Source organism: Nothoprocta perdicaria, unplaced genomic scaffold (assembly GCF_003342845.1).
Source record: "Nothoprocta perdicaria isolate Ctin4 unplaced genomic scaffold, notPer1 scaffold_220, whole genome shotgun sequence".
In the NCBI taxonomy this organism is placed as follows: Eukaryota; Metazoa; Chordata; class Aves; order Tinamiformes; family Tinamidae; genus Nothoprocta; species Nothoprocta perdicaria.
The window spans coordinates 796,239-824,193 of NW_020455416.1; the positions used below are offsets into that span (position 1 = coordinate 796,239).

The 27,955-nt window shown below is 38.2% G+C and overlaps 1 protein-coding gene across 1 annotated transcript; it reads right to left on the minus strand.

Annotated features, from left to right (window-relative positions):
• Positions 1-1,167: 1,167 nt before the first annotated feature.
• Positions 1,168-27,854, minus strand: FHL5 (four and a half LIM domains 5). Its single transcript, XM_026039175.1, has 6 exons — positions 27,831-27,854; positions 13,055-13,236; positions 8,965-9,139; positions 6,518-6,687; positions 3,763-3,949; positions 1,168-2,565 (listed from the first exon to the last, which is right to left on the minus strand). The coding sequence occupies exons 2-6, from the start codon at positions 13,211-13,213 to the stop codon at positions 2,414-2,416; spliced, it is 843 nt and encodes a 280-aa protein (XP_025894960.1). The 5' UTR covers positions 13,214-13,236; positions 27,831-27,854; the 3' UTR covers positions 1,168-2,413.
• Positions 27,855-27,955: the final 101 nt, after the last annotated feature.

A 27,955-nucleotide genomic window follows, 5' to 3' on the forward strand; every position in this document is an offset into this window, starting at 1 on the left:
TCCTAAGCCAAACCCAGTCTTTTGGCATATAGCAATTATATTACTCTCTCCACGACCTACATTCCTCCACTTAATGCTTGTAGTGTTTTTCTGTTCCTATTAAGTTGCATTTCATCTATCACAAGCAAAGGTGACCGAAATGATAGAGAGTATTATTGTCTTTATGTCTAGATATCAAGAGCTGCTGATAGAGACAAGAAAAGCGCAACCTGATATCTCATACAACTTTTTATTCAAGCTATGTATAACAATTACATTTATTTCATACTATTACTCTGAAGTGAAAATGCTCAGTTTCAGATCTGACTCTAGTGCATTTAATGTAGAAGTAAATAATTCAGTCAGTTTTCCTAAAACTATAATTAGTTGATGAGTCAGACCAGAATCTAATTTCGCTAAATGTTAAGACTGGAAGGATGGGATTATCGTGATCAGGAGTCTGCTCTGGGGCTATGTCATGTCTTAGGATTTTGCCTTCTACTTCTTGCATCAGTTTGTAATTAAACCAGAATGGTATTTGGGCAAGATTGAAAAAAGGGCCCAAACCACATTCCTGCAACTTACTGAATATTATTTCATGCAACAAAAATGAAATGTGCCCCCCACAGCTATGGATGCTTCTGGTGATTCATCATTTTGATTTTAAAAATCAAAGTCATTTGTCATTTAATCATGGGTTGGTTTCTAATAACTCAGTGCATATTTTTAGAGCAGTATGCTTAACTGGACCACAAAAAATCTTTTTTTTATAGGTGGTACAACTTATTGCTATCTTTGGGAATCTAAGTCTTACTAAGAGCCTTACTAAGAGTGTTAGCTGTATGAGAATAGTAAAGGAAGTAGTTGGGATAAAATGAAAAGGTATAAACCAATCAAACTCCAAATTCCAATAAAAGCTGCTATGATAGAAGGGACTGAAAAGTAAAAATGAACACCGTATAGAGCAAAAGATCAATATTTTATTGACTGGAAAATAGAGTGCTATATACTTGTTAGTCAGTCATTACCCATATTGATTTTTATGCCGCTGTTGTTCAGCTCTGGCTTAGCTATGCTCACATGTTCTTGCTTTTTTTTTTTTTTTTTTTTTTTTTTTCCCCAACTTTTCTACTTAATATGATGGCTGTCTTTATTACAAATAAAGCCTGCTCACATTTGCAAAATAACTCCATGCTCTTACTATCAGAGTCTAAAGAGAGTGTGTGACCTTAAGACATGCAAGATTAAAAATAGTGCTAAGTGATGCATAATCTGCACTGTCCACAGTGACTTGCTATAAGTGCAAAAAGTTTGGAGCAAGAAAGTAGAAAAATGCTGGTAACTCTGCTCTAGGTGATCTTTAGTAATAGCTCTTGGGCTCCAAAGCTCAGCAAGCAGCAGATATAATCCTCTCAAAGCCAATTGCCTGGAAACTGAGAGCTTATTATACTATTACAAGTGAGGACCGCCTAGCTTGCAGTGACAATATTACAAATTTGTGACATAATACTGCCAAATGAATATGTCACATGACAAAAGGAATCGCATATTGACTCTAAGGTGCATGTAACCTGCTGTAGATAAGCACATATTTATGAGAAATGCAATAAAGTGCGAGTCAAAGACATAACGGTATGGAAATGGTAAGGTCATTAACAGTGGCTGGCAAATGGGTTTTGAGGGAAGAGAAGCTAAAAGGTTAAATGGACCAGAGTGAAATATCTCTTGCTTCTCCTTATAAGAAAGTATTTTTAGCAGATATTGAATGTCTAGTGAAGACAATGGAGACTGGGTCTTGAGGCCTATCAGCTGAGGGAAACTCCATATTAGCTCTATTCAATTGCAGCTGACACCTCTCACAGTGGATCCCAGTATGGCTTTATATACTGACATTCAAAAATAGTTATGCCTTGAGGAAAATTTAAGTAGAGCCAAGCAATTTTGGAAAAGGAACTGTCAGTCTTTTGGATCTAGGACTAGAGTCGAGCAAACATTTTTTTTTTTCTGAAGAACGATCTTCACACGTGCCTGGCTTTTTCCACCAAAAATCTGCATTCATGGAGTAGTGCTAATGCCTTGTCACCAGTCCTGTGCCTTATAGACTTTTCATATTCCTTCTTGGTTCATGGGAGATTAAATGGAAGATTTTTAAGCTTCTAACAGCAGAGTGCAGTGTGTTACAAGGAGAAGCATACTGCAGTTAGATTTAAAATATTTCCTTTTTTTTTTTTTTATGGTTTTCTTAGACAGTATGGAATTTCTTAAGTCTTTTTTAATAAGCAGCTGAAAATGATGATAGAATTAAACCGCTTTTTGGAAAGTTACTTGAATGACTAAATAACTGTTATGCATTTTAGCTAATTTTCTTACTGCACAGTAATGAAGTATATGGTTATAGAGAGAGAACAAATTATCTGTATATCTCTCGGTAGAACTATGTAGCAGAGCTACATTTGTGGCAAATGACATCATTCCCCTGTGTGAGGAATCCTAAGTCTGCCAGTGGGACACAGCATTTTGCGCAGTTAAAGCATTCCTCATGCCACTGGCGCTCTTCAAATGAGACAAATTTGGCACTTCCGAGAGCTGAAAGAGAAATGAGAAAGAAGATGTGAATCCAGTATTTCTGGATGTGGTTTAAAAAAGAAACAGATTGTGTTCAAATGCGTGGTCATATTGGAATTCATATAGGAAGCAAGCAAACAAAAATCTACAGGTTAAAATATCCTTAATAGTTAAAATTTAAGATAGTGAGAAGCATTTTAAATAAACTCACAATTCATTTGTGTGATCATATCATTTTCATACCCCATTATGAATTCTGAACAGAGCAGGTTTAACAGAATGATCATTAAGATATACAGATCTCCCAATAAACTCTCACGAGTCATTTGACATGTGTCATTACATATAGTTTCTACACAGCACTGAGTGAAATTTCACTGTTTCTGCTAAGTTTCTTCAAGGTGGGGGATTTGGAAAATTACCAGATTATGGAATTCCTAATATCTGAAAGAAACCATTGCTTTTTAAAGTATTTTGGTAAAATCATGCATTCATCATTATCTTGTCTTTAGGACTAGAGGAAACAGCCACAAACTGAGGCACCAAAAGTTCCACAGGAATTTAAGGAAACACTTCTTGACAGTTGGTCACTTCTTGACACTTCTTAACTTCTTGACAGAGGTTGTGGAGTCTCCTTCTTTGGAGATCTTTAAAACATGCTTGGATGCAGCCCTGTGCCATGGGCTCTAGGTGACCCTTCATGAGCAGGAGGGTTGGACTAGATGACCTCTGAGGTCCCTTCCAACCTTAAGCATTCTATGATTCTATGATCGTCAATCTCTCCAATTTGATATAGGTGCTTTGTCAACAGGCAGCTAATCCAATTCACTTCCACCTCCAGTCTTATCACTTTTACATTTAAAAACACAACCAAACCAACTACACATACAAGATCTGTACTTTTCAGAAAGGAGCCAAGAATGCCCTCTCTTATGTATTTTAGGGATAATTTTAGTGTAATCTGAAGGCCTTCCACTTTAAAAATGTACAAGACAGTAAAACAAATCATGGCAAAAATCCTTTCAGTACATAATTCCTCAGTAGTGACGAGATTCATGTGATGTTCTAGCAAGACTTGTTACATGGGATCTCTCTAATAGTTAACTCCTTCAGTCTTTCATGATGATGGAACTGTTTCTCAGGCTGTTTTCTGAAGTAAAGACCTGGTTTAACTCATGACAGCTCAGTGTTTGGCCCACTATAAAAGGTAACTCTCACCTGTAATAGGTCTCCTGCAAGCTGCACACTTCTTTGCATATAATTTGCCGAAACAATCTTCACAATATGGATGCTCATCTTTGGAAATAAACCTTTGTCCGGACAGCTGAATTTTACATCCAGCACACAAAAAGCATTCTTTATGCCAGGGCTGGTCATGGTAGGTCACTCCCCCAGAAGTTATAATCTAATGCATTAACAAAAAGCAAACCACAATCGAACAGTCATGAATCATGAACTGTTGAGCCTGTCCTTGTTTCAGCAGTTCAGGAATCTATTAAGATGCAATCTAAATGAAGGATTAGTTAAGGTATTAGCTGTTGTTGTTGTTTTTTCCTTTTCTGATGCACACAAGCAAAGAGAGAGAGTGTGGTCATCTTGATTTTCTTCATCTGGAATATCAACTTTGATCTACTCCAATGGAGCTCCACATGCTACTGTTTTGTTATTTTAGATTTTACTTCAAAATAACTTCACTATTTGTGGTAAACAGAATAATTTGTTAAGAAGTTCTTATATTACACATGTGTAGAAAAGCTTATCATCAGGTATGGTCTCAGAAGAACAGTTTCTCTATGATGGACAGTGGATGACATAATAGATGTTGAGATTAGGAATAATTTCATGTTGGAACCGGCAATTTGCTGTCTCAAATCTGAAACTGAATCCTATTCTAAGAAAGAGGAAGTAGATAAGCTGAAGTGAAGTGAGACAGGAAGGAGATCTAAGCTGTCAGAAGGAGAGAGACTTATCAAGGTCATCAAATATCTCATTCCCTGCATTTCAGAGCTCTTCACTTCTTCTTTCTAAGGAATAAAATTTCCAAATGCTCTATCTATGTGTGGGGAAAACTATGTTTCATAGAGTTTATGAGAGAATGTCTAGAGAAAGTCCATCTGGAAACAGAGGAGTTGTAACATGATGTTTTCACTGTCAAGTCATGTATGGCCTGATATTCAAGAATGCATAGTTGGAATAGGATGAGATAAAGTTGGAGAAACCTGTATAAGTAAAATCAGAGGAACCATAGAATTTCCCTGGGAAATACAGTTTCAGAGAGATAAAGAATAAATAATACTGGATGATGTCAGTCAATAAAGATCTTAAATGGTTCCCAGTATCCTTGGTATTCGAGAACTGATCTGCTTCTAACCCTTATTTGCCTTTACAACATCGCAAAATCTGAAATGTTTATTCTCTGACACCAGATTTGGGACTCCAGTTTTGGAATTTAATCTCTTCAGGTTCAGTTCTAATGTATGGGAACTGATGAAAGTTTACATAACAAAATTGTTTCCGTTTGTTAAGCATGAGGTCTATTTGGAGTCCTAGAGTTTTTGAGAAACAAATCCTGATCAATTTGCTTAAATGTTGCTGACCTCAGTTCCTCTAATACATATAGAGCAGAATGGCTGTGTTTGTCATGTGATCATTTAGTGCAAATTGAAGGCTAGATGTAGAAATACTGGGACATTTAGAAGTACTTTCTAAAGGCCAATTATTGGAGGAAAAAGCATAACCAGTAAATTTTGCCTAAATTAAAAACTTTTGTTAAAGGTAGAGGTTTATAGTTAAATACAGCAGTACCTTGATAAATGCATTTATTTGAAGTATAATCAGGCTTATATCAATATTAATTATAAGTGGGCAGTAAACACTGCCATTCTTAGCTTTTGATGTCCAACTTAGACGTCAAAAGCAAAGCTGCCCTACCTGCTTATACTGCTGATTCACCAGGCAATTTAGGTGATCCATCCCCATTTCACAAGCAATATTGCATAGTTAGGGAGAACAGGAATCTATGCCGGGCACATAAAGTCAGAGAGTGCAACTTTTCCCCATTGCACGCTGCCTGCAGTGCTAGCAGATACTATAGCACTCTTGCCAACAGACCTGGACTCCCAGATTTTACAGGTATCTCAGATAATTGAACAAGTTACTTAGTGTCTCCAGATCTCCAGGCTTAGCCATATGACTTGGGCCAGACTGGGAAGTTTAAGTTCCCTGCCTTCTCGCAGGTTCTTTCTCAAGCATTTTGAGAGACTACAGGCTTTTTATTTAAATATCTATCTGAAATACATTAAAACAGGTAGTACAAATATCTGTTACAGAGAATAAGCAACAACCAGGCACTTCTGAAAAGCTGCAGTCAGTAGTTACAAATAGATACTATATATTCTGTAGATTTAGGTAACACATGAAGTCTGTTTATTTCAGAATCATGTTATCTATCTTGCTCATTATCTGCTTTTAGAAAAATATTTAAGCCACTGAAAATTGTATATTTACAAGAAAAAAAAAAAAAAGGATTAACAATAGAAGAAGTCATAACCAATCAATGGAAAAAAGTTAATTATGCTCTTAACTTTTTTTACTTTATTAAACCTTATTAAGCTCACGGTCTGAAATTTTGTTCAGCTTTGTGACCTGTCCTCACAAACTCTAACATGTAACTGCATCTTTTATCGATGACCTTTCTCCAGACTATCTGCAAAGAACAAATTGAGGAATTCATGTCCTCTGTTGATATTCTCTTTATTTTCTGCTCCTTGATGAAGACCTAGATTTTAAGCCTCTAGTTAAGAATAGTAGTATGGATTTGCAGAGGTTATTGGAAGTATGTACTCTAAATATTACAGAAAGAGTCCTCATCATTGGCACCATTTTTGCTGTTGACAACTTGGCTTTGACTTGAATAAATATAACATGGTAGCACTTGGAAATGCTTTAATTTTTCCAATGTATGTTTAATTACCTTTTTGCAAGAGTAGCAATGGTGAGCAAACTGCTTCTCATAACAGGGAACGCAGTAATTCTCATTGTCTTTGGTGATCAATGGTTTTGTTCCCAGTGGTTGCCTACAATGCTGGCAAACAAAACAGGATTCATGCCAGGAGCTTCCTTTAAATTCCATTTTGCGAGAACCTGCAGAAACCAAGCAAACAATGCCCTCAAATATAGCTTTGTAATATGTTTTATAAGGAGAGAAGACTCTTGTTTTTAATCTTATATCTTAATACTGATGGTATCGATCAAGAAAGCACTTACTTAAGCTCAACTTATTTGAATTTCTAAACATGTTCTTAACTGCAAGAATACATGTAATGTATATGCTCACATATGTTAATGTTGTGTTAATATGTTAAATATGTTAATGTTATGTTAATATGTTAAATATGTTAACATTATGTTAACATATTAACATTATATGTTAACATATTAACATTAACATATATTAATATGTTAAATATGTTAATATGCTCGTGTTAATTGGCCTGAGATGTGATTTTGAAGACTTAATTATATGTATGTTTTAGGATAACTTTTTTGTGATATGCTTTGCTGGCCAGTTTCTTTCTGGCCAGTGACAATGTTCAGGTACCCAGCACTTCTAAAAATTAAGGATGAATTTACTTAGATGGTAGGTATATCTATTAGTCTCTTGTCTCGTGCCTTCCTTAAATTACATCTCCTTCATCTATAAATGCATTATTTATCTTATTCATCTTAAGATGACATCTTTTTAAGAAAATACCTTCTGCAACAAAACAGACTGCACTTCCTCCTCTCACAGTTCATCATTTCCATTCTAGATGTGCAATTCTTTTGTATCCTACTCAACTGGATGTTTTGTGCCGTTGTTAAGTCAGATGCAATCTCAAAAGGAAGTCACTTAGTTAAATGCCTGCTCGAGGAGGTGCAGAACTCTTGTGCTTTTTATACGGGTGCACAGTGCACTTTAGAGACGTGTAAGATATCTTTGATTCTTTCAGTGACTCTCACTACAGATGTTTTCCTCGCTGGTAGCATCATACTACAGTGGAGGTAGGTAGGTGCTATACAATCCTTTCCACAGGAAAAAAAAGATAATTGTTAGTACAAGTGATTAATGCAGGAACACCTGCTTCCTGGACTGTGGGGTTAGAGATAATATAATATTGCAAAAACTGTGTTACAGTGCTATTCCGGTCACATCTAGTAAGGCACATCCATTAGATAACACTTGTTTAACTGAATCAAAACTAAGCAATATATCACCCCTGAACTAAACGCAATCATATTGCAACAACATCTGTCTGCGTTGAAAATGAAAAGGAAATAAACTGTGCAAGCTCGTAACTGCGTCAACAGTGTGGGTTGGGCAGTACATCAGTAACTTGTATTTATGCTGAGACAATAATTCCATGCAGACCAGACCTTATTGTTTGGCACAAAGATCTACTGGAAAATAAACTTCCTATGTTGTTGCTACATTTACTGATGTCCTTGGCTACAGGTTTGCAAATTAATGGTTATGAGGCCGTGGCAGACAGTTTGCAGCTGGTAGTTCCAACGGTTTAGTTAATGAATTGGCTAGCTCCTTAAAGGGATCTGTTAAAAAAAAAGGTAGTTCACAGTTTCAAATGTTTGGGACCCACTTGCCTAGAACAACGACTTTATTTTGTGCATTTATTTGCTATCATTTCCCTCGAATGGCTCTGAAGAGGAAGCTTTTGGGCAGCTTCTCTGCTGCATTACCTTTGCTGATGTGGAGACAATGAAAGTGCTAGAAGATGTCCTGAACAGAGAGGATGTAAAGCTGATGAGCAGTTCAGTGAAAAGTTGAAAAGTGGGTTTCTTTAGTTTTTTTTTTCCCTCTCTCTCATTGCTTATGGCAAGAAATAATCCTATCATAAACACATCTTTTTTAGCAAAAAATGTTGATAATGATTTGAACACAGAATGTCATATTTTGACAATCAAAGCAAAAAATATTTCTGAGCAAAAGAAATGGTTTATAAAGAATGCAAGACAGGTGCGATGCTCAAAATCTGGACAAGGTGACAGACAAAATACAGATGTCATCTAGTCTGGCACGATAGCTCTGATCGTCTACCTACACTGACAGCAGGATATGCTTCCTAAAAACTGCAAGCAGAATGAAGAATTCAACACCAACATGTTTTACTGCTTTTTAACAGTAAACTCTAAAATATTCTTTGTAAGACTTTGTAAGCCCCATCAATGCTGGACCTGAGATACCCACCTTCCCTCCATTTACTGCTAGGAAAGATTTTAGGCATTCCATTTAACACCTGAAGGAGAAGTAGTCACCCAAAAACTGCTCTGAATGTCAAGGACATTGTAGCTTGGCTATTCAAGGATGAGCTTTTAATTAAAAATGCATTTTCATTTTTCACTACAGGGTCCCTGGAGCTTTACCTGGCATGATAGTCCTCTGGCAGTGGAAACACTTAGATGAGTACTCATCCGAGTAGCATCCAGTACAGAGCAAGAGCTCATCCTTGGCCGCGAACGGCTTCTCCACCAGCGAGCGGTTGCATTTGGCACACTTGAAGCACACCTCGTGCCAGTGACGGCCCTTGTAGGCCAAGTCCTTGGAAAAAGCAAGGCCATGTTAGTAAAGGTATTTCTTAACTGTGTTCCTTCCCCCCAGGATTCTCCTAGGGAAAAAAAAAAAGCAAAATGAAGAGCACTTGCCCAACAACTGGAGCATTTACATGTGGATATGGCAGAAAGTGTGGTCAAAGATTAGCACTCAAAGTTGCTGGGTCAGGAAATGTTGTAGATCTCTTATATAAGACATGCCCTGGCACAGGCACCTGCCTTCTTGGATTTAAGAGCAGAGACAGGTTTTTGTTTTTGTATCTCTCATATCCCTCATCATTTTATATCTCAAAGTTGGCCTTCAAGGGGAAATGAATAGTTAAGCTTTTTTTAATGTGCACAGACTGTCCTTCTGAAGAGAACTTCATGTATTATTTTAAATCTCTTTTTCTTCCAGTTGACTCCACAGACAACTAAAAGAAGGTCATACAATTGCAGAGAACAAGCATTTAAAACCTCATTATTTGAGAAAGAAATGATTCTTATGAAGATTATTTAAAAAAACATTGCTTTTGTTTACACCTAATATAACTCCCCATAAAAAATTGGCAGGAAGCTGTTTGCTTAAGACTCAGCAGGTTTAAGGGCCAAGAAAGCTAAGTGTATGTACGAGACCTCCACTAAGAATTCAAAAAAGAGCAAATAGCAGATTTTATTTTTCCAAGGGGAAAAATGCACATCATCACCACCAGAGGGAAAAAAAAAAGGCATAAAAAGCTCTTAAAAATAAACCAGACCCTTCCAGATCGTCTTTATAAATAAAGAATGAAGCACAGAAGGGCATAAATCCAATTTAATTTCTCTGCTTTGTCAGTATCCCTCCTTTTAAAGTATTGAAACAAGAAGTGCAGTAAATACCAGGCTGCAGGAGGCACCGAGCACTTACCACTTTTGTTTGCTTTATTTAGTAATTTTTAAAAAACAGGATATCACCACAGAAGTGGGAAGAAGGGGAGGAAGAGAGCAAAGCTCTTTTGCTATCTTTGGTGCTGAAAGGGATCCACTGATAGATCTCTGAGCCATTTTTCTAGCTGGCCCTGGCCTGATGTACCCCTCTCATATTACTCCTGCAGTATTTTTGTCCCAATTTTTCCTTCCGCTTTATTGAAAGACATATTTTTTTTTTTTTTATTAATGATTGCAGGTCTTGCCACTTAATTTTAAATTTTAAAAGTGCAATTAGTCAGCTTCTCCAGCGTATGTTCTCCAGATGAACGTGTCTGGGGCTACCTACACAAGTGCTGTTGAAATGGTTTGTCAAGTGTTTCAGAGCAATTTTCATTCAAATCAGTATTTTTCCTTGCAGATTCCTTTCAATCCTGAGCTGTGCGCACAGCATGTGCTTGGAGAACCATGAGGTGCCTTGGCTGGAAAGACTTCCTGAGAGGTTTATTTTAATAACTTTATGACCTTTTATTCCAAATGAACAGAGGCAAAGCAAGCATGGGGAGAGGGCACATACTGAACTCAGTAAAACAAAGGTGTTTGTACAGTATTCATTTGAATGTAAAATTCAAAGTCATATGTACAGACTCTATATTGAAGTAAAGGGTGAGCAAAACCCTGACAGAGGAATTTATATTAATATTTAATCTTCTTAAAAAAGAGAGAAATGAAAGTAAGGCCCAGAAAGACCACCACTAACACGTCACCTACAAGACAAGCAAGGTAAACAAGAAATTAAATTAGAATTAACTCCCTCTATTCAGTGAAATCCGTCCTTCACAATCACAGATGAGAGAACAGCCAGAGACCACAAATACCTTGCCTCTTTAGGAGCTAAACACCACACAGTGATTAGGTTTTCAGCTGCAGGTTCTTAGTGGGACCTGGAAATGGCCAGTTACAGTCAAGAGGTAATGGTACCCTGGCGCTACAGAAATATCTACATACATAACACCGGGCCACAGGAAGTTACTTATTTTCACTCATGATTTTCACCAGTGCATCCTTTCCTGAGATCAATGCTAAGATGATCCTTCTATACAATAAAGAAGATTCAAAAGAACACAAATTCCAACTACTTCCCAAAGGGGTGTGATGTTTATCACATTGAATCTGGGCCTATCTGACCTTGAAGCCAGATCTCCCACACCAAAATGGGTTTCTTCAATAAGGACATGTCAGGCTATTTCCTTGGCTTTCACTGAAGAATATTTAATTCCATTGAAGTTCAGAAGACAGTGCCCAGAGAGACAGAAGGAGGATCCTGCACCCGGGAAGGAATAACCCCAAGCACCAATACAGAGTAGAGGTTGACCTGCTGGAAAGAAGCTCCAGAACGGGACCTGGGAGTCTTGGTTGACACCATGTTAACCATGAGGCAGTAGTGCCCTTGTGGTCAAGAAGGCCAATGGGATCCTGGCCAGAATTAGGAGAGTGCTGTCAGGTGGTAGAGTTGTTAGCACCAGAGCGTGCTGGTTGAGGGAGGGGATCTTGTTCCTCTCCTCAGCTCTGGTGAGGCTGCACCTGGAGTATTGGGTGCCGTTCTGGGTTCCCCAGTACAAGAGGGATGTGGAGCTTCTAGAGAGGGTCTGGCAGAGGGCAACAAAGAGTTTCTAAAGAGGATCCAGCGGGGGGCAGCAAAGATGATTAAGGGAGAGGAGCATCTGTCTTATGAGGAAAGATTAAGCGAGCTGGGCCTGTTTAGCCTAGAGAGGGGATCTGATCTAGATCCCCTAGAGAAGGGATCTGATCCATATGTATAAATACCTGAGGGGAGAATGGAGGGAGGAGGGGCCAAATTCTTCTCAGTGGTGGTCAGTGACAGGACAAAGGGCAGTGGGTATAAGTTGAGACACAGGAAGTTTTATCTCCAGGTGAGGAAGAACTTCTTTACTTTGAAGATGACAGAGCCCTGGGACAGGCTGCCCAGGGCGGTTGTGGAGTCTCCTCTGGAGGTCTTCAAAACCTGCCTGGATGCCTCCCTGTGCCCCATGCTCTGGGTGTCCCTGCTGGAGCAGGTTGGACTAGATCATCTCTAGGGATCCCATCCAACCTCAACTGTTCTGTGATTCTGTGAAGGAGAGTCGAGACAGAGCCCCACAGGCACAACAGGTAGGGTATTGCGCATGTGAACAAGTAGGAATACTTGATTGAACTTAAGCAAAGCATTAAGTTCATAGGCTGTAAAATTCCTCTAGCCTATATTTTTTTAATACAATGGGGAGACATAAAAGGCAGAATTTGAAAACACATCCATGTATGTCACTGAATGAAATTCAAAGAGTGTAACAAGCTTAATGAAAACTTTCTGAACTAGCAATTGGGAGATGTGTTGAAGCAGATTTTTTAAAGTATGCTTAGAGAATCTGGGGGACCCTGAGGCAAATAAGCCTAGGAATTATGTTGTGTAACAATTGTGTCAGGACTTGAACATAAGCTATGGATCTCTGATAATCACAGGGTTTATGTAAATTCTGTATTCTCAAGCAGATGAGCGTGCAATGAATGCCAAATACTACAAGCATATGTTTTAAGAAGTCCTCTGTCTCACACCTGATCAGGCATAGAAATCTGAAATACTTAGAAGTACTAGTTCTGTTTTTTCCATAGTACATCAGTAACCCATCTACAGGTAAGGATTTTGCGGTCTTTGCAGCTAGGAAGTAAGTGGAGATGAAGGATGAAATCCAGCACGTAAATCAAAACCGATATGTAGTTTTCATCCTATATTTGTGTTTATCAAGTGCACATAAGTGCCAATTCCCCAGTGTTTGTCTCTGAGCTTTTCTATCCCAAGTAAGAACTGACTGTTTCTCCCTGCTGAGAATGGTTACACATCGGCACAATGGCTGTGCTTGGGTCTCTTCACCAAAACAGGAATAATACAGACCCTGTCATTCAAGAAATGGGATTTATTTGTAATTTAACAAGCAGCAGCAAGACAAAGCTAAGTCCTTACCTTGGAATCACACTCAATAGGTTGCTTGCACTCTTCACAGGAGTTGGCAAACAAGTTGTCGTAACATCTAACACAATATGCATTTTCTTCCCTTAACGCGTATTTCCTTCCCCGAAGAGACTGCAGGCAGTAATGACAGTCTGTGTGGTTACTAGTCATTCTGGTGGGCTTCTACTTGTGATCTGGAAAAATGGAAAAATCATGTAATTCAATGGATGACTGTCATGCTATCTGTAGTTAAAGGAGTAAATAGTAAAATAGTAAATAACTATAGTAAAATAGTAAAATAACCCAGAGGGGAAAAAACAATGGGCTTTAGTTAGTTGATTTTATTCACCAGTGCAAGATATTTGCAATAACCATGTCTACCATTTACTGGCATGATTGTTATAGGAACTGGCTGATCAATCAGTAAACAGGAATTAGCAATTAGCACAACTAAATGAAGTTCACTTCCTGCCCCAGAAAAAGAAATACAAAAAAAGAAAGGTAAAATAAAATAAAATAAAATAACTGTAGTGGTACAGGAGATTCTCAACCTCGTGAGGAGTTTAGTCTTAGCCTAGCATCCCAGGTTCAGGTGAGTGAGTGGGTGCTTACAGAGCATCCAGCCAGAGCAGCTGGTCAAGCGTTGATCCTGATCCCTACTCAACTCGTTACTGCAAGATTGTTTTTAATACCCTTAGGAAAGGAATATGTGGCTGTGCTAAGGTCATTATTACAAAACATTTTTTGTAATGCTCCCCAACAATGGGGAGCAAGAAGGTTGCTTCATCTTAGTACAGTGCTACTTACACTGATAATGTGGTACCTGAAATGAAGTTGTCTTCACATTCTCTGTAAACAGTTTACTGAAATCTATCAGTATGAGCATTATATAATGGCTTGCAAGGAACAGCTTATTCAGAAGTCAGTGAATGAAGATTACAGTGGATATGTAACAGACATTATAGTTTAAAAATAAAAGAGTAGAGTTAAAAGGCTAGTTAAAATTTTTTAGTGGGTTCCTGTCTTTCCTTTGCCATTCCTGTCTTTCTGCTCATTCCTTTCTTTACAAAAAGCTCCCACCTCTATCTGAACATCCAGGAGGAAGACAGAGGAATACTAGCTGTATATCAGCTTTCTCATGATAATTCCCATTATAAAGCTAATATTTGGTAGCAATGTAAGGTGATGCAAAGAGCCCTGGATAGTGAAAGAGCAAAATGTAAAAAAACGTAAAGAGAAATAAACTAACAAAATGTAAACAAAATCCTAACTCAAAGCAAGCCTGCTTTTTTGTCATGTTGAAAATAATTGTTTTTTTTTTTTTTTTTTTTTGCCAGGTTCCACCCTGACAGTGGCAAAATACTGAGAAATAAATGATATTTCTGTGCCAGCCAAATGCAGGAAATACCACAAATCTATTGAGAGCCAATTATATGTTTCTCATCCATCTTTTTTTTTTTCCAGGCTACAGAAGCTTGGCTAAGCACCCAAATTTCAGCTGCTTATATGTCTGCAATGCTGAACATTTTAAGTATTGTGGAGATGGAGACTTATTTCAACCTTGTTGCTGGTTCACTCATCAGCACTTTGCTAAAATTGGGTCTTGGTTCCTGGGAATGGAGAAAGAAGAATCCAGAAAGTTCCTGGAGAAGCAAACCCAGAAACATCTGCTGGAGTCATCGGACTGCAATCTTCATTAAAGTCATCAAATTAATCACTGCAATCAGTGCCAGAAATCATAAATTTTAGAGGACTTAAGAAAAAATGCTGAAAGTCTCATAAAATATTTACAGAGCAGTGACTCTTTAGCTGAAATTTTTGCACTTTAAAAATGGTGCAAGTCAGTTTATCTTAACTAGATACTAAGAATGAAAATAAGGAATAAAAGCATACGAGGAACGAGCACTGAGAGAGCACTTATCATCACGGAGCTTACAGTTGGCCTGTTTAAAAGTACTCACTCAACTACTTATTTTTATACTTTAATGGTCCATCACATAACCACAATTAAGCTTTAAAGAGGCATTTGGCTTTTTCAGAATTTCTACTCTGTGAACCCAAGATGTAATCCAAAATGATAATTTAAACTGTGGGAAAGAACCACTGCTGCAGATTTCCACTAGCACAGATGTCTAAGGCCAAGAATTTTTAATCAGTTCCTGGAGGGTCTGTGGTGAAACACTGTGAAAAAGGAACAGGTAGAGAGACCAGCATGCTTATCTAAGACCCGGAGTAATAAACATTTGGCACAAGCTATGTAAAGCTTCTTGTTTCTGTAAAGTGAAGTTCTTTAGGGTTGAATTGATTTACTATTTTTTTTCCAGTTGCCCTAAATCTTTGTGCTGGACAAGACAGGGTGCAGTAAAGAAGTCAAATAATCTGCAACTCAGATCAATAGAAAGCATGTACTTACTTCGAAATATTGCAAGCGCATGTTATGTCCTAGCCTTGGGATAATAGTGCTTGGGTCTGGACTTGCATCTCTTCAGTACCAGGGATGTGAATGCACAAAGAATGAATCTATGAGTAAATGACATCCATCATGTGTGTTTACATGATGTGACATATGAAAAAGTGCAGGAGCTCAGTGCAAGAGTATACCACAGTTATCACCAATATCAAGGTTAACTTTTGCTCATTTTTTTCTATAATGATGAAGCAGTATAAATGGGTGGTTAGGGAGGCAGGCAGGAATGAATATCTCTTGTCATCTGGGCTCCATATGCAAGGCCTTGAAACTGGATTCAATAGGAACTTTAGTTTCTCTATCTCTCTCTCTTTTTTTTTTTCTTTTGTGTGTGTGGAAATTATGGCTTTAAATGGCCCTCTCTGAGGATAACCCTGACTGGACTGATCTGCAGAGTTCCTCCTTGCTGAACTGATATCTCAGCTTTCTGAAGAAGTTCTATTGCAATTTAACAGTAGTACCAGAAAAATACTGACAGAGCATGCATGAAGAACTTCTTTGCTTATGCTTATAGATTTTTAGCACAAAGCTCACCAGCAAAGGACTTCAGACATCTGCAGATGCACCTCTGTTTGTTCATTCTAGTGAATGCAATAAGTTATTAAGCTATTGAAAAGAAAATTTGGCATTCACGACATATTTCTTCAAGAAGTAGTTCCCTTTGTATTTCTGCTTCTTTGGACAAATCTGTTCCAGAAAGTCTGGGTTATGTACTCATATGAGACATGCTATTGCAATACCCGATAAATTCATAATCTTGAATAAGGTTCTCCAAAAAAATCCAGATGGTAATAAAGTGCTTTACTTCTGTTTTAGAGCTGAGAACAGTTGCTGGAGAACATTAAAAGTGAGGATCCACAGGACCAGAGTTGAGGGGGAAACCTGCTCTTCTACCAAAGCACTTGAGTTCTATGAGGCTCTTTTTCAGAAAAAGTGTTCAGACTTTGGCCATGATGAAATAAGACCATGTTTGGGAATGAAGCAGAGATGGCATGCAAAAGAATGAGGTTTTCAAATTTCTTGGCAAAGATTCAGGTAATCTTTGTGAACTACTTTTACTGCTAGACAACAAAACAAGTGAATCATGTCTCTCCCAGCACCATTTACCCTTGTCCCAATAAATAAATAATATTACGAGCAACTTGCAGTCAAGTAGAATATTTTTCCTGTGTTTTGATCCTAATCTCTGGAGAAATATGTTTACTTTAAGTTTTCTGGAAGCCAGACTTTGTGTTTTAGAGGTCAGTTGGGAAATCTCTGGGGATCTAAGGCTATTCACTCTCATGGAATGAAACGCTGACTCCAGCATCCCAGCTGCTAGCATATGTCCTGGGCAAAAGGAAACACTCAGACTCCTGCATTCCTTGGGAAAAGCTTTAGTTATCTAAACTGGAGCAAGGGTAATGTACAGTTGATTTTAATGTGCGTAGTAAGCACAGATACGTGATTCGTAGGTTGTCAGAATCCAATATCTTTCACCAAAGGGTGAAGAGGGAGGTTGCCAAGGCCGTGAGGATGCTGCACTGATGTCCCTGGGGTCAGACTGGAGAATTCAGTAGTCTCAGCATATAAATTATGGAGGAGATGAAAATAAAGCAATGGAGAACTGTTTTTTCTGCCTGCGGTTCCAGCAGAGCAAGATGGAACACAGCTAGTGCTAAGTAGGAGAGGGACCTGCTCTGGAGTCAAATTCTTTCCTCTAAGATGTAGAATGCTAAAAGGCTTCCAGAGGAAATCCATAAGAAAATGATTGTGACGTCTATCCAAACCTGACAAATGTGGAACCAAGAGCAAAGCAATGCTTGTTTGCTCTCTGTAGTTAAAAAGCACAGCTGCTATCTCTCTCTTAATAAATTCTCTTGATGTGATTTCTATAAATGCATGTTGATCCCTTTCACATTATATAAATATACAAAGCCTAGAAATATTAATTTTATTGAGATGGAATTAATAGACATGTATATGTACACCCATTATACATATTTATATGCACATGTAAAAATATGTCTTTTGGTTTATAGTCTTCTCATGGACTATTTCCTGATCTAAATAAGCCTGCCATGAACTACCTCATCTTTTTCCTTAAGAACATGTGATAAATGGAACAAGGCTCTCCATTAGACTCTGAAACAGGCGTAATGAAAGAAAAAGTGATAGCCAAATAAATCATTGCAATAGCACTGAAAGAGAAGAAAAACAAATCGATCTATTATGAGGGGCACACCCCTGTAAGCCACCCCAGGCAGTTGCTTATTTTCAGTTAAATATGTTTTCTCCTCTGAACATAGCTTTGCTCATTTGCATGAATTTGCTGATTTGATTTTCCCTATTCCATGTTTTTGGTGAAAGCTGCTGAACTATTCATCAGAAATACATTTGCAAAATACATTAGTGACGCAAGGTTAGAACTGCATTCTACAGAGAGCAGTATCATTATTTTATAAATAAAAGTTTCTAAGAATGCTCTGCAAGGAAATCTTTCTCATTTCAGAGATCACTGTTTCTTTCTTTTTTTCTTTTTTTTTTTCCCCTCTGCTGTCCTCTGAAAATCTGTTATTTTATAGACCTAATAAGGGGGGAGAAAAAAAACAATGGAACATTAAAGTGTTTGCTACATTTTCAAAATCCTGGCACCATTCTTGCAAGCATTTGGGTGGGTACAGAAATCTCACTAATAAAATTCTGATTTTAAGTAGCCAGGAAACCATACTTACTGAGACTGGGATATCTGGGATATCAAAATATTATTAAAATGCTTTGAGAGTGAGAAGTACATTGTTTTAGTGACCTGTCTATACAAAGCAGCTCACACAGTGGTTTATCTGGTAACAGCACCATACTGCTCTGTATCATTTTTACATACCCTACAGCTGTGAGTAAAAAAAGGGTGAAAAATTGGCTTAAACAGGGGATTTAACATCCTAGGAATTCTGCAACTTTCTCCTTACTTGGTATTGCAGTGAGCTTCATTTACTCCACATAAATTCAAACATTGTTGTCACCCTCTAAATTCACTTCCTTTATCCCAGGGTAATGTCATTTGCTACTTGCTTAGACTTCAAACTGTTAGAAATATGTGTAGTAAGGGTTTGCAGTTGTGCAGAAGGACAGAAATCCTGCAGACAAGACCTGACTCTCCAATGTCCCTTAAACTCTATGGGGATCTCCTGGCACCATTACATCCATGACCATCTAGGTTTTTCTTTAGATTAGTCTAAACAGCTTTCACCCATGACATCTTACTTGTCTAATACAACCTGCACTTGCAATCAAGGTCATAGTGAGGGATTTAGCTGGCAGTATTTGAATTAATTTACCCCTCTCCCCTAATGAATATTATGATTTTTACTATTCAAACTCAAGAATTGAAGTAAATTACCATCAAAGTAAAATCACCATAAAGAGAAACTGGAGGTCAGAAGCAAGCACATCACATGTAGCAGCTGAAAGCTGTTTTTCAGAAGAAGGAGCCAGAGAAGCTGATGACTAGCTACAGAATTAAATCCAGATGACTTGCTGGGATTATTTTAAACTAATCAACATGTGAGAGTCAGGGACTACGACTGAGTATTTAGCAAAAATATTACTCTGGTGCCCGGAGTTTCCAATCAGAACCGGCACTGCTATTCTCCACACAAAAACTTCGCAGATCACCAATGTTGCTCTTCAGTATTTAGGCATAGATGCTAACGAGTTTGCAGTGTGTTCTGCATTGATTCACATCTCTCCCATGCACAAACCCTTCTAATCTGTTCATATTTCTGAGTGCTTCAACAGCAGCAGTGCAATAAATAAAATAAATAAATAAATAAAATATTACTAGTGTTTAGATCACTTTCTTATGTTTTAAAGTCATTCTTATCTATATTTATTTATTTATTTTACATTTTCTTCAGCAGATAGAATGTTCTCCTAAGAGGTTTGTTATGGAGCTCATTAAGATTACTGTCAGATTTATAGAACCAAATGAGCATGTGAAAAAAATCACTCCTGTATGGGTGTGCCTTTTCAGGAAAAAAACTATCAATACTTTTGACCCTATTATAAAGAGTTAACCATTTCAGCAGTTTGAGGATTACGTCTGGCACAGGAGCCTCAGGTGGAAAACTACACCTGACCTAGACCTGACTTAGCTGATGAGCTAGATACTGAAAAGACATTTAGGCTGTTTTAAACAGACTAGCTTCAGATGCCTAAGTTCAGAGTGCAAGTTCAAGTCCTGAAGGCAAAACAGTCACAGGCCTAAAACATTGCTAAAAAACCATTAGTGAATGCAAGGTACAATCCTATAGAAATTTAAAGTAATGTCACCAGTGACGTTCCCTAGGCACTGATACTGCAACCCAAGCTGTTTAAATTTGCCATAATGACCTGAAATAAGGGATAGGGTTGTCCCCTCAGCAATTTTGCTGCTGTTTTTAACGAAATTGGAAAGAGTGGCTGACAGACCAGAGCCATACCAAAGGGTTGTGCTGTCATCCAAAGGGGTCTGGACAGGCTGGAGAGTTGGGCAAAGATGAACCTCATGAAGTTCAGGAAAGGAAGATGAAGAGTTCAGGGATCAGGCCAGGCTGGACGATACCAGCTGAAAAACAGCTTGGCAGGAAAGGCTCTGGAGGTCGCAGTGGACACCAAGTTGACCATGAGCCAGCAGTTTGCCCTTGCAGAACAGAAAGCCAACAGGGTCCTGTGCTGTATTAGGCTGAGGGAACTGATCCTTCCCCTCTGCTCAGTCATGGTGAAGCTGGGCCTGGAGCACTGGGGCCAGTTCTGGGCTCTCCAGTGCAGGAGGGAAACAGGGGGACACAGAGCTACTGGAGAGAGTCCAATGAAGGACAGGTTTTCGAAAGATATTTTCAAAGATAAACACAAGAGGTGGAATTTTCAAGAATATTTCCAAAACTAGTAGATTTGTTACCATTCATTTCAATGTTGCCTGATATGTAATGTCCAGTAAACATGGTCTAAATCCTTCTTGGTGAAAGTGCATGCAGTGGAAGCACACAAATCTGGTTACAGGAGGCAAAAGCAAAGAAAACTAGTGATTTTAGCCAATTTATGTCAAAGAACAGAAGAGTTTCAGTAGAGTCAGCATTTCCACAGGGGAAAATCACTTCCCACAATCTCAAGTCCCAGTCATGTGTGAAATTAAGAGAGAAGGTCAGTTCCACTGGCAATATTTTCTGTGTTGTCGTGGAGGTTAAAGCATCAACCACATGTTCTTTTTTGTCAGTCAGCCTGATGTAGGTAGGACTACTGCCCAGAAGCTGAGGCCTTCCTGATGGAAAGGGGCCTCTGTCTTACCTGTGCTATCTATCTGCCTTTCAGCAAATGTTGTGCTACAGCCACTTGTTGGAGGTTGGGGCAAGTTAAGACACCTTTTTGGGGTAAATCTTAAGCTGTTGCTAGTTGCCACAGATGGGGCCACAGAAGAGATGCACAGATCCGGATGCCTTCTGTAATCCTGACTCCTGGGGTGACTTGGCTGGGAAGGAGTGTGGCAGCGCTCCGCTCCACCAGCGTTGCCGTATATGGAGCGATGAGCAATCAAGACGTGTTTTGGGCACTGTCAGCCTACACTAAATATACTCCTGACCAGATCTCAGGAGGGAAAGCAGAACTAAAAATGATTTACCAGTGATTTAAAGACTGCGTGAAGGAACATGACTATAGTTGTACATAGCTCTTCCAAGTGAGGCAGGCAAAACCATGTTAAGGAAGGGTAAGGAGACCTACAAAAGATGCCTAGGGGACACCCTGCTCATGGGGAAAGTTTCCTAATCCCATTTAGGAGATTAGGTTCATACTCTGAAACGTAAGTTTCCAAAACGAATGTAAATTAAAAGGAGTTACTGCATCAGATCATTCTTGGAAGAAAAGGAGTTTTACCCTGTTTTGCTCTACTCTAGCAACTTTAGCTTTAAAAAATGGGTGTATTTTAATCAAAAATGTTTCTGAATAAATAAAACCCCAGGGAAAAATGTCATTATGATTTAGAAAAGTGTGACTCACAAAATTGAAACCGAAGGAAATTGTTGATCTAAAAATAAATCTTAATTTTTTAATAGAAAAATACTTTAGTAAAAGTTAAATTTTGATATAAAGCTAAAACATTCACTGTGAGAAGTAGTTCTCTATCTTGCCGTACATTTTAGTCTAGGAAAAATGGGAATCTGAGTTAAAGGGTTATCATTTTGAGATAAGAAACTCATTAGCAAAAGGATGTTCATACTGGGATACAGTTGCCTCATAATTAAAATAGTAGAAAGACAGGGAATAACATGTACTTGCATGGAAATATTAATGTATTTTTTACTACTACCAAACTAAACCCTCACAAGTACTAAATGTTACTAAATGTTCTCAAAAGAGGAAGAGAAATATTAATAACTGTGAGCTAAATTGCTCACAATGAGAGCTGATTTCTGAGGCCACAGCTGATCTTTGGTGATGAACAGAACTTCTGCCTCAATTTCTTCCCTTTCTGCCTGGCTTCCTGCTGCCCCCTTTCCTGCAATCACCTGCAATTCCCTAATTTGTGGAAAATGCATAAACGTGCTTAAATAAAAGAAAAACTAATTTGCAAATGAAAACAGCTGATGAAATCCTGACCTGAGAGCCTGGTCACTAACAAGAGGTAGCAGATCTTCAATATCATCAATGCCGACTATAACCTTTAGGATCTTAATTAAAAATAGGCTTAATTATATGTCTCCAGCTGCATAGATTAGATTTCTCCCACCCTTTTACTTTTTTCAGTGGGAGAGAGAAGGATGAATAGCACCCTGTTTCTTGAGAACAGGTACACTACATGAATTAAAATCCTATTAAAAAATGACAACAGCCAAATGTGTAATACAACTTTTTCTAGCTGGGTTCTTTAAAAGCCTGTGACCTACTTTAGAACGGCTTTAAGGAATAAAATGAGCAGTAAGGAAGAGATGAGCAGCAGCATCATATATGCTTTATAGCGAGCTAAAATTGGAAAGGACTTTCATTACCCAGTGAAGAACACCCCGCACAACACCAAACCAAACATAATATCCCCAAGTGGTAATACAGCATCTGCTGCAGCAGCACAGCCTTGTGCTGTGCCAACCTGACCCAGTTTTCTGAGGAAAGAATTAACCCAGCTGCAACGTTTTTTAATAAAAATATAAGACATTATCAAAATGAACTAAAGCTATAAGTTTCTGGCCTCAGTCCTTTTCAGAGCCTGTCACATGCTAGGTGGCATTGCAGCTTTGTGGAAACTGGGAGTTTTGGTAAGGACTATTGATATTTAGTATTAGTATTTGAGATCCCTATCTCTATTCTCCCTGTACCCAGATATTTAGATTTTCAGGCTCAAACAGCAGTCAGCACTGTTGCTTGTAGGCTGTATCCATCCACCACCACCTTTTACTCAACTTTCACATGGAAAACACAGACAGCAGTTCTGCAGATAATTTGTGGCCAAGGGAATCCAGTCTGGGAAGTCATTACTATGTACACTCTGTGTGCAGAGCACTGAGCAGAGACCACAGCAGCCAGATGCTAAAGCCAGAAGTGGCCATATGTTCTGGATTTCTACTGACAATAAGCTCAGGAGGCATTGCTCCTAGGAGAACTAGTTGTAATTGTCCTCTGCAACTGCTGCCTCTTTGGAATACATTCAATAAAAACACAGTCTTATTTAAAGACATATGCAATCGTATATATGTTAGGCAGAAAAAACAGTGAATGTCTAATCCATGGGAGAAATCCACTGAAAGATGCCACATCTTTGTATTCTCCTGCTTTTACCACAGTGAACTGCTTATGGAATTGCTTATACAACTGAGACTTGCGGGCAATAAAGGTGGACAAGGTGGTGGAGGATGCCACCAGTCAGCCATCATGGAAACATCCCATGGATGTTTTTAAGTAGTCTTATATAACTTGTTTTGTTTCCTCCTCGTGTTACATGAACATGTGCTTCCTCTTCTCTTGGACCACGGTGCCAAAAACACTTGCATGTGCATGTGAGTTAATGCAGCTGAATGCTATCACTCAGTGTCATATCAGGCAGTTTAGTTATTGCTGGATTAGAAAAGAAGAATTTTTAACTATGCATGTTGCAGAAACACTGCGGTACAATTGGCCATATGTGCATTTCACTAAAGAGATGGAATTACAGCAGGATGACATACATTGTGCTTTTATCCTCCGCCCTGTATTTGCTTTAAATGTACTATAAGGTTGGAACACCTTATTAGGTTGAGTACACGGGTGCATCAGGGGCAGCTTGCTGCTCTTGGAGCAAGGAGAAAAAAAGGAAAAATATTCAAAAATACGCACTTATTTATGACAGATGATCTGTTTTCACTGTTAGTAGTAGTCCAGCATATATCATTTCAGCATACCAAATAGATACATGGTCCTTAAAAAAAAGACTAGTTGTTAGGCTCAGTTCTGGGTTCTGCTTGGAGACTCGCTATGTAACTTTTGCCATGTCACCTGTAATCTCTGTGCCTCTTCTAGCTTCTCTGTTGGGCTTGAGTGATAAGGTCTTCAGGGCAATTATGTGACTGGGTACCTTAACTTTTCCCTTAAGTCCTAAAATCTCGGTACCAGACCTTGAACATATTTTCTACTATTTTAGCATAGTCAATCTTCCTAAAAGAGGCCAGGAATTAAAATTAGACACTGAAATGCATAGATCTCAGCATTCTGTCTTACTTTATTATGATGTGAGGTTACTGACCTTTCAGTTACTGCTCTGCTGGGATTTTTGTAATGTCCTGGCATCTGAAAAGGTCATTTGGGGGAGGGGGGGGTTGGTACTATGTTACTTAAAAAGTGGATTTCTTTCTACGATTATCAACAGGTATGATACCCCAAAGCTGGGTGCAATGTGGGATTACCCTGTTCTGATGGTCATAAAATTAAGGCTAAGAATACCTGAATATCCAAAACAGACAACATTTAATTTTGAGAAGCTGTAGGGGCTAAAAGTCTTTTCTTACATGTAGAATTGTTTTAAAAACAGGTAATATAATACATGGAAGGGTACTGGGTAGCAATGCTATCTATTCAAGTGGTAACATGAGCCTTGATAGTTAGCAAGAGAAAAACAATTCTGCAGAACTGAAATGAACTGACCACTTGTAGTAGGGGGTGCCCCTCAGAGCCCATAATTCTAATCAGTTGTGGGATAATATTGGACTGAGTGGGAGGAATATGGCAGCAGAAACTATGTTAGGATAAAAATATAGTTCAAGTCCTCTTTGCTGATTTATGTTAAATTTGATAAAGATTTTCAGAAAAAAAGCAAAAGCAAGTGATTAAGCACAAAACTCTGCTTCTGCATTTTGCCTAAGAAAATGTTGTGTGATTTAATTAGAAATGTTTCTCATTGCTCTTCCATTTTCAAGTATCAAACTAAAAAAAAAAAAAAAATAAGTTCACGATTAGAAGATCTGTTCAACATGAAAGATTTTCTCTAATCTTTCTTTCCCTGCATGCAAATGGAAAAATAAATGCAGCTGTTCCAAGAAGTGGAATGGCACAACTTTTCATGTCAGAATACCTAAATGAATATTAATGTTGCTGGATGGGTAGCTTGGGGAGCTCACTTGAAGACGACCTGGGCTCCTGGTAAATAATCTAGTAGTTTAATACTCAAGGTATTTACACAGCCTTTCTTGCAAAGATCTTGGGCAACTTTTCTCACAATAATAAAGTAATCCTGAAACACAGTTGTGAGATATTTGCCTACAGGAACGGTTAATGCCTGTCAAAACAGAATAGCAGTTACCCAAGGTCCAAGTTGGGTCTCCAAGGCTCCATGGCCAAGGCCTGGAGCAGCAGGGAGAGCAGTGCTCCCTGTGTCCCCTTCACCTCACCGGGGTTTCACTCTCCAGGCTCCAGCCATGGACCTGGCAAGGAGTTACAAGCTCTGCGGCTGTGGCGGTGCCTGGTGGACAACCCCCAGCTGCAGCCCTACCCAACGAGCCGCAGCAACAAAACGCTCCAGTTGTGAACTTAGCTATTGCCCTTAATGACACAGAGGTTATGACTAATACTTACCCAGGATGTTCCGAGGGAAATACAACCTGTTTTGTGGCAGACCTCTTAAGGCTACAGCAGTTGAGATAGTTCCCAGTCATTAAGGATTTTCCAGTGAACCTGCCTCCAGTCAGGCTTGGGTAGCAGGGGTTTGAATTCATACCTTTCTCCTCAGTGTAACAAACCTGGTTTTGCAGGTGGGGAATTGACACACAAGAGGTCTTTAAACTTTTGATAGCCCAGCCTCAGTTAGCCTGTTCAGGATCACTACTCAATCTCTTGAAATTTACACAGGGCAGAATCTACTAGTCTTTCTATACGGACCTAGATCAAAATATTAACTTATTTTAACATATCAGTTTAGTGTTCCTAGAGAAATGTCTATGTAATTCTATGAAATTGTGCCCCTTTCATCCCTCTTACATTTTATTGGAAAACATAAACCTGTGAAATGAGTTCCCAGGACTGCACGCCATGCTCCGACCAAAATGAATCCCACATTATGATCTCACATGGAGTAGGAGCAGCATCTCATCCTTCCCATTTCCAGACCTAGGGACTCTAGAAATTTTAATAGAAAAGCTGAAAAGGAAATCATTAATTTTAAGAACATCCTAGGATTAGACCTAAGACATCCTGCTGTCAACTGGAAGCAGGGAAACATAGAGGGGAAAAAAAAAAATAAAGATTTTGTGTAATCTAAAGACTTGAGCAGAATGTAGGTTTTGTTTTGTCAGCAGGATGAAAATTTCATCCTTTGATTTTAGGCTTGACATTTGGAGGCCTGCAGCTCGGGATTTTAGATTTTCTCCCGTCTATCCATGGTTAGGCAAAACTAATATATGTGTTTTGGGGGGATAAGTAAAACTCAAACTTGGAAAAAAAAAAGATGAAAAGAAAGCTGAGCTTATTTGTATATGGCCCACAGAACTTACGTCTCACCATGTCAACCAAAAATATACATACGCTTAGATATGACAATCTGCAAATCACCTTGAGGTGCACTACATCACAACTGATCAGAATCTCTTTCAAACAGCTTTTGATTTCATTTTGCTCTTGTTTTACAGAAGGGTTAATATGTCATCTTAAGCCCCTACTAATTATACAACTCTAAATCAAAAGGTCTTTTCTGACACTGCAATAGAACCACACAGCAAGATCAAATCTGTTATAACGTTAACATATTAGATCTGTTACTGCCTATTCTGTTAAAAAACTCCAGAAATGTCAACTCATGACACAAATGGAAGAAGAAAAATAGGTAAAAGTATCAGACTCAATTAAGACAGACATCTGAAATTTGCTTTTTATAAAGAGATTTTTGTGTTACATTCTAGTACACAAAAAAAGGTCTTTTGAAAGTAGGGAAAGTGAAGAAAAAATCCATATTTTAAAAATATATTATTGAAATATAAATTGCATTTATAGTTTAATCCAAGTTTAATTTTAACCTTATTCTCTGAAAGATTGCCTTTAAAAAATCAGTTATCTATATAATTTATACATGCAGACTTTAAACTAGGGAAAATTTCCACTCAGCCGTATTTTTTAAATTTGACAATATTTCTAGAATATATTTCTCTCGCATTTCTAGAATAATTTTACTGAACAGAGATTTATCCTTTCAATTCTACTCTTCTTTGAAATCCCAAACCAGGATCATGATCTTAAAAATGTGACTGATAAAAGCTACAATAAAGTATCTTAGGCAGGGAGAATCTTGAAATGATACTTGTTTGAGAGCAAGGTAAAATTTTGCTAAAAACACCAACTTAGAAACAGCTTTTACCTGAAAGAAAAAGCAATGAAATTAACTGTACTAGACACTAGTGACTTACTATATCAGAAATGACACTGTTTAGAGAGTTCTCTTGCAATATCACACAGCTAGGAAAGCTCGCCATGAGAAAAAACACAAGGATTCAAATGTCACAGGAAATAGCATATACATTTTTTATGGCTTGTGTTTTTGAGTAAACAATATTAATTCTCATAACACTACAAAGGGAGAAAGAAACCCCAGATCCAAGCAATCTTCCCTCAGATTAATTAGTGAAGCAATGAATAAAAAGAAAACAACTGCAGTTTAAAAAAAATGTAGCATCTCTTTTGAAACACCAAACTTAAAAATTGAATATATGAGGAATTCTGTAAATATTTTTAAAAACTGTAGCCATGGGAAGACAAAAGCTCCTGCTTCGGTGCTTAAAATACTCCATCAGTTACCTGCTGCGCTACCACATTGAAACATTATCACATAAAGGAGAAATGGAAATACTCAATACTCACGCTTGCTTTCAGGCTGCTCCTCCTGGTAACTTGTGGAGCAAAATAAAGGAAGAAATAATTGGATGTCTTTGCAGAAACAAGCACTCAGCAAGTCCAAAAGAAACAGAATGCTTTGCCAGAGCTAT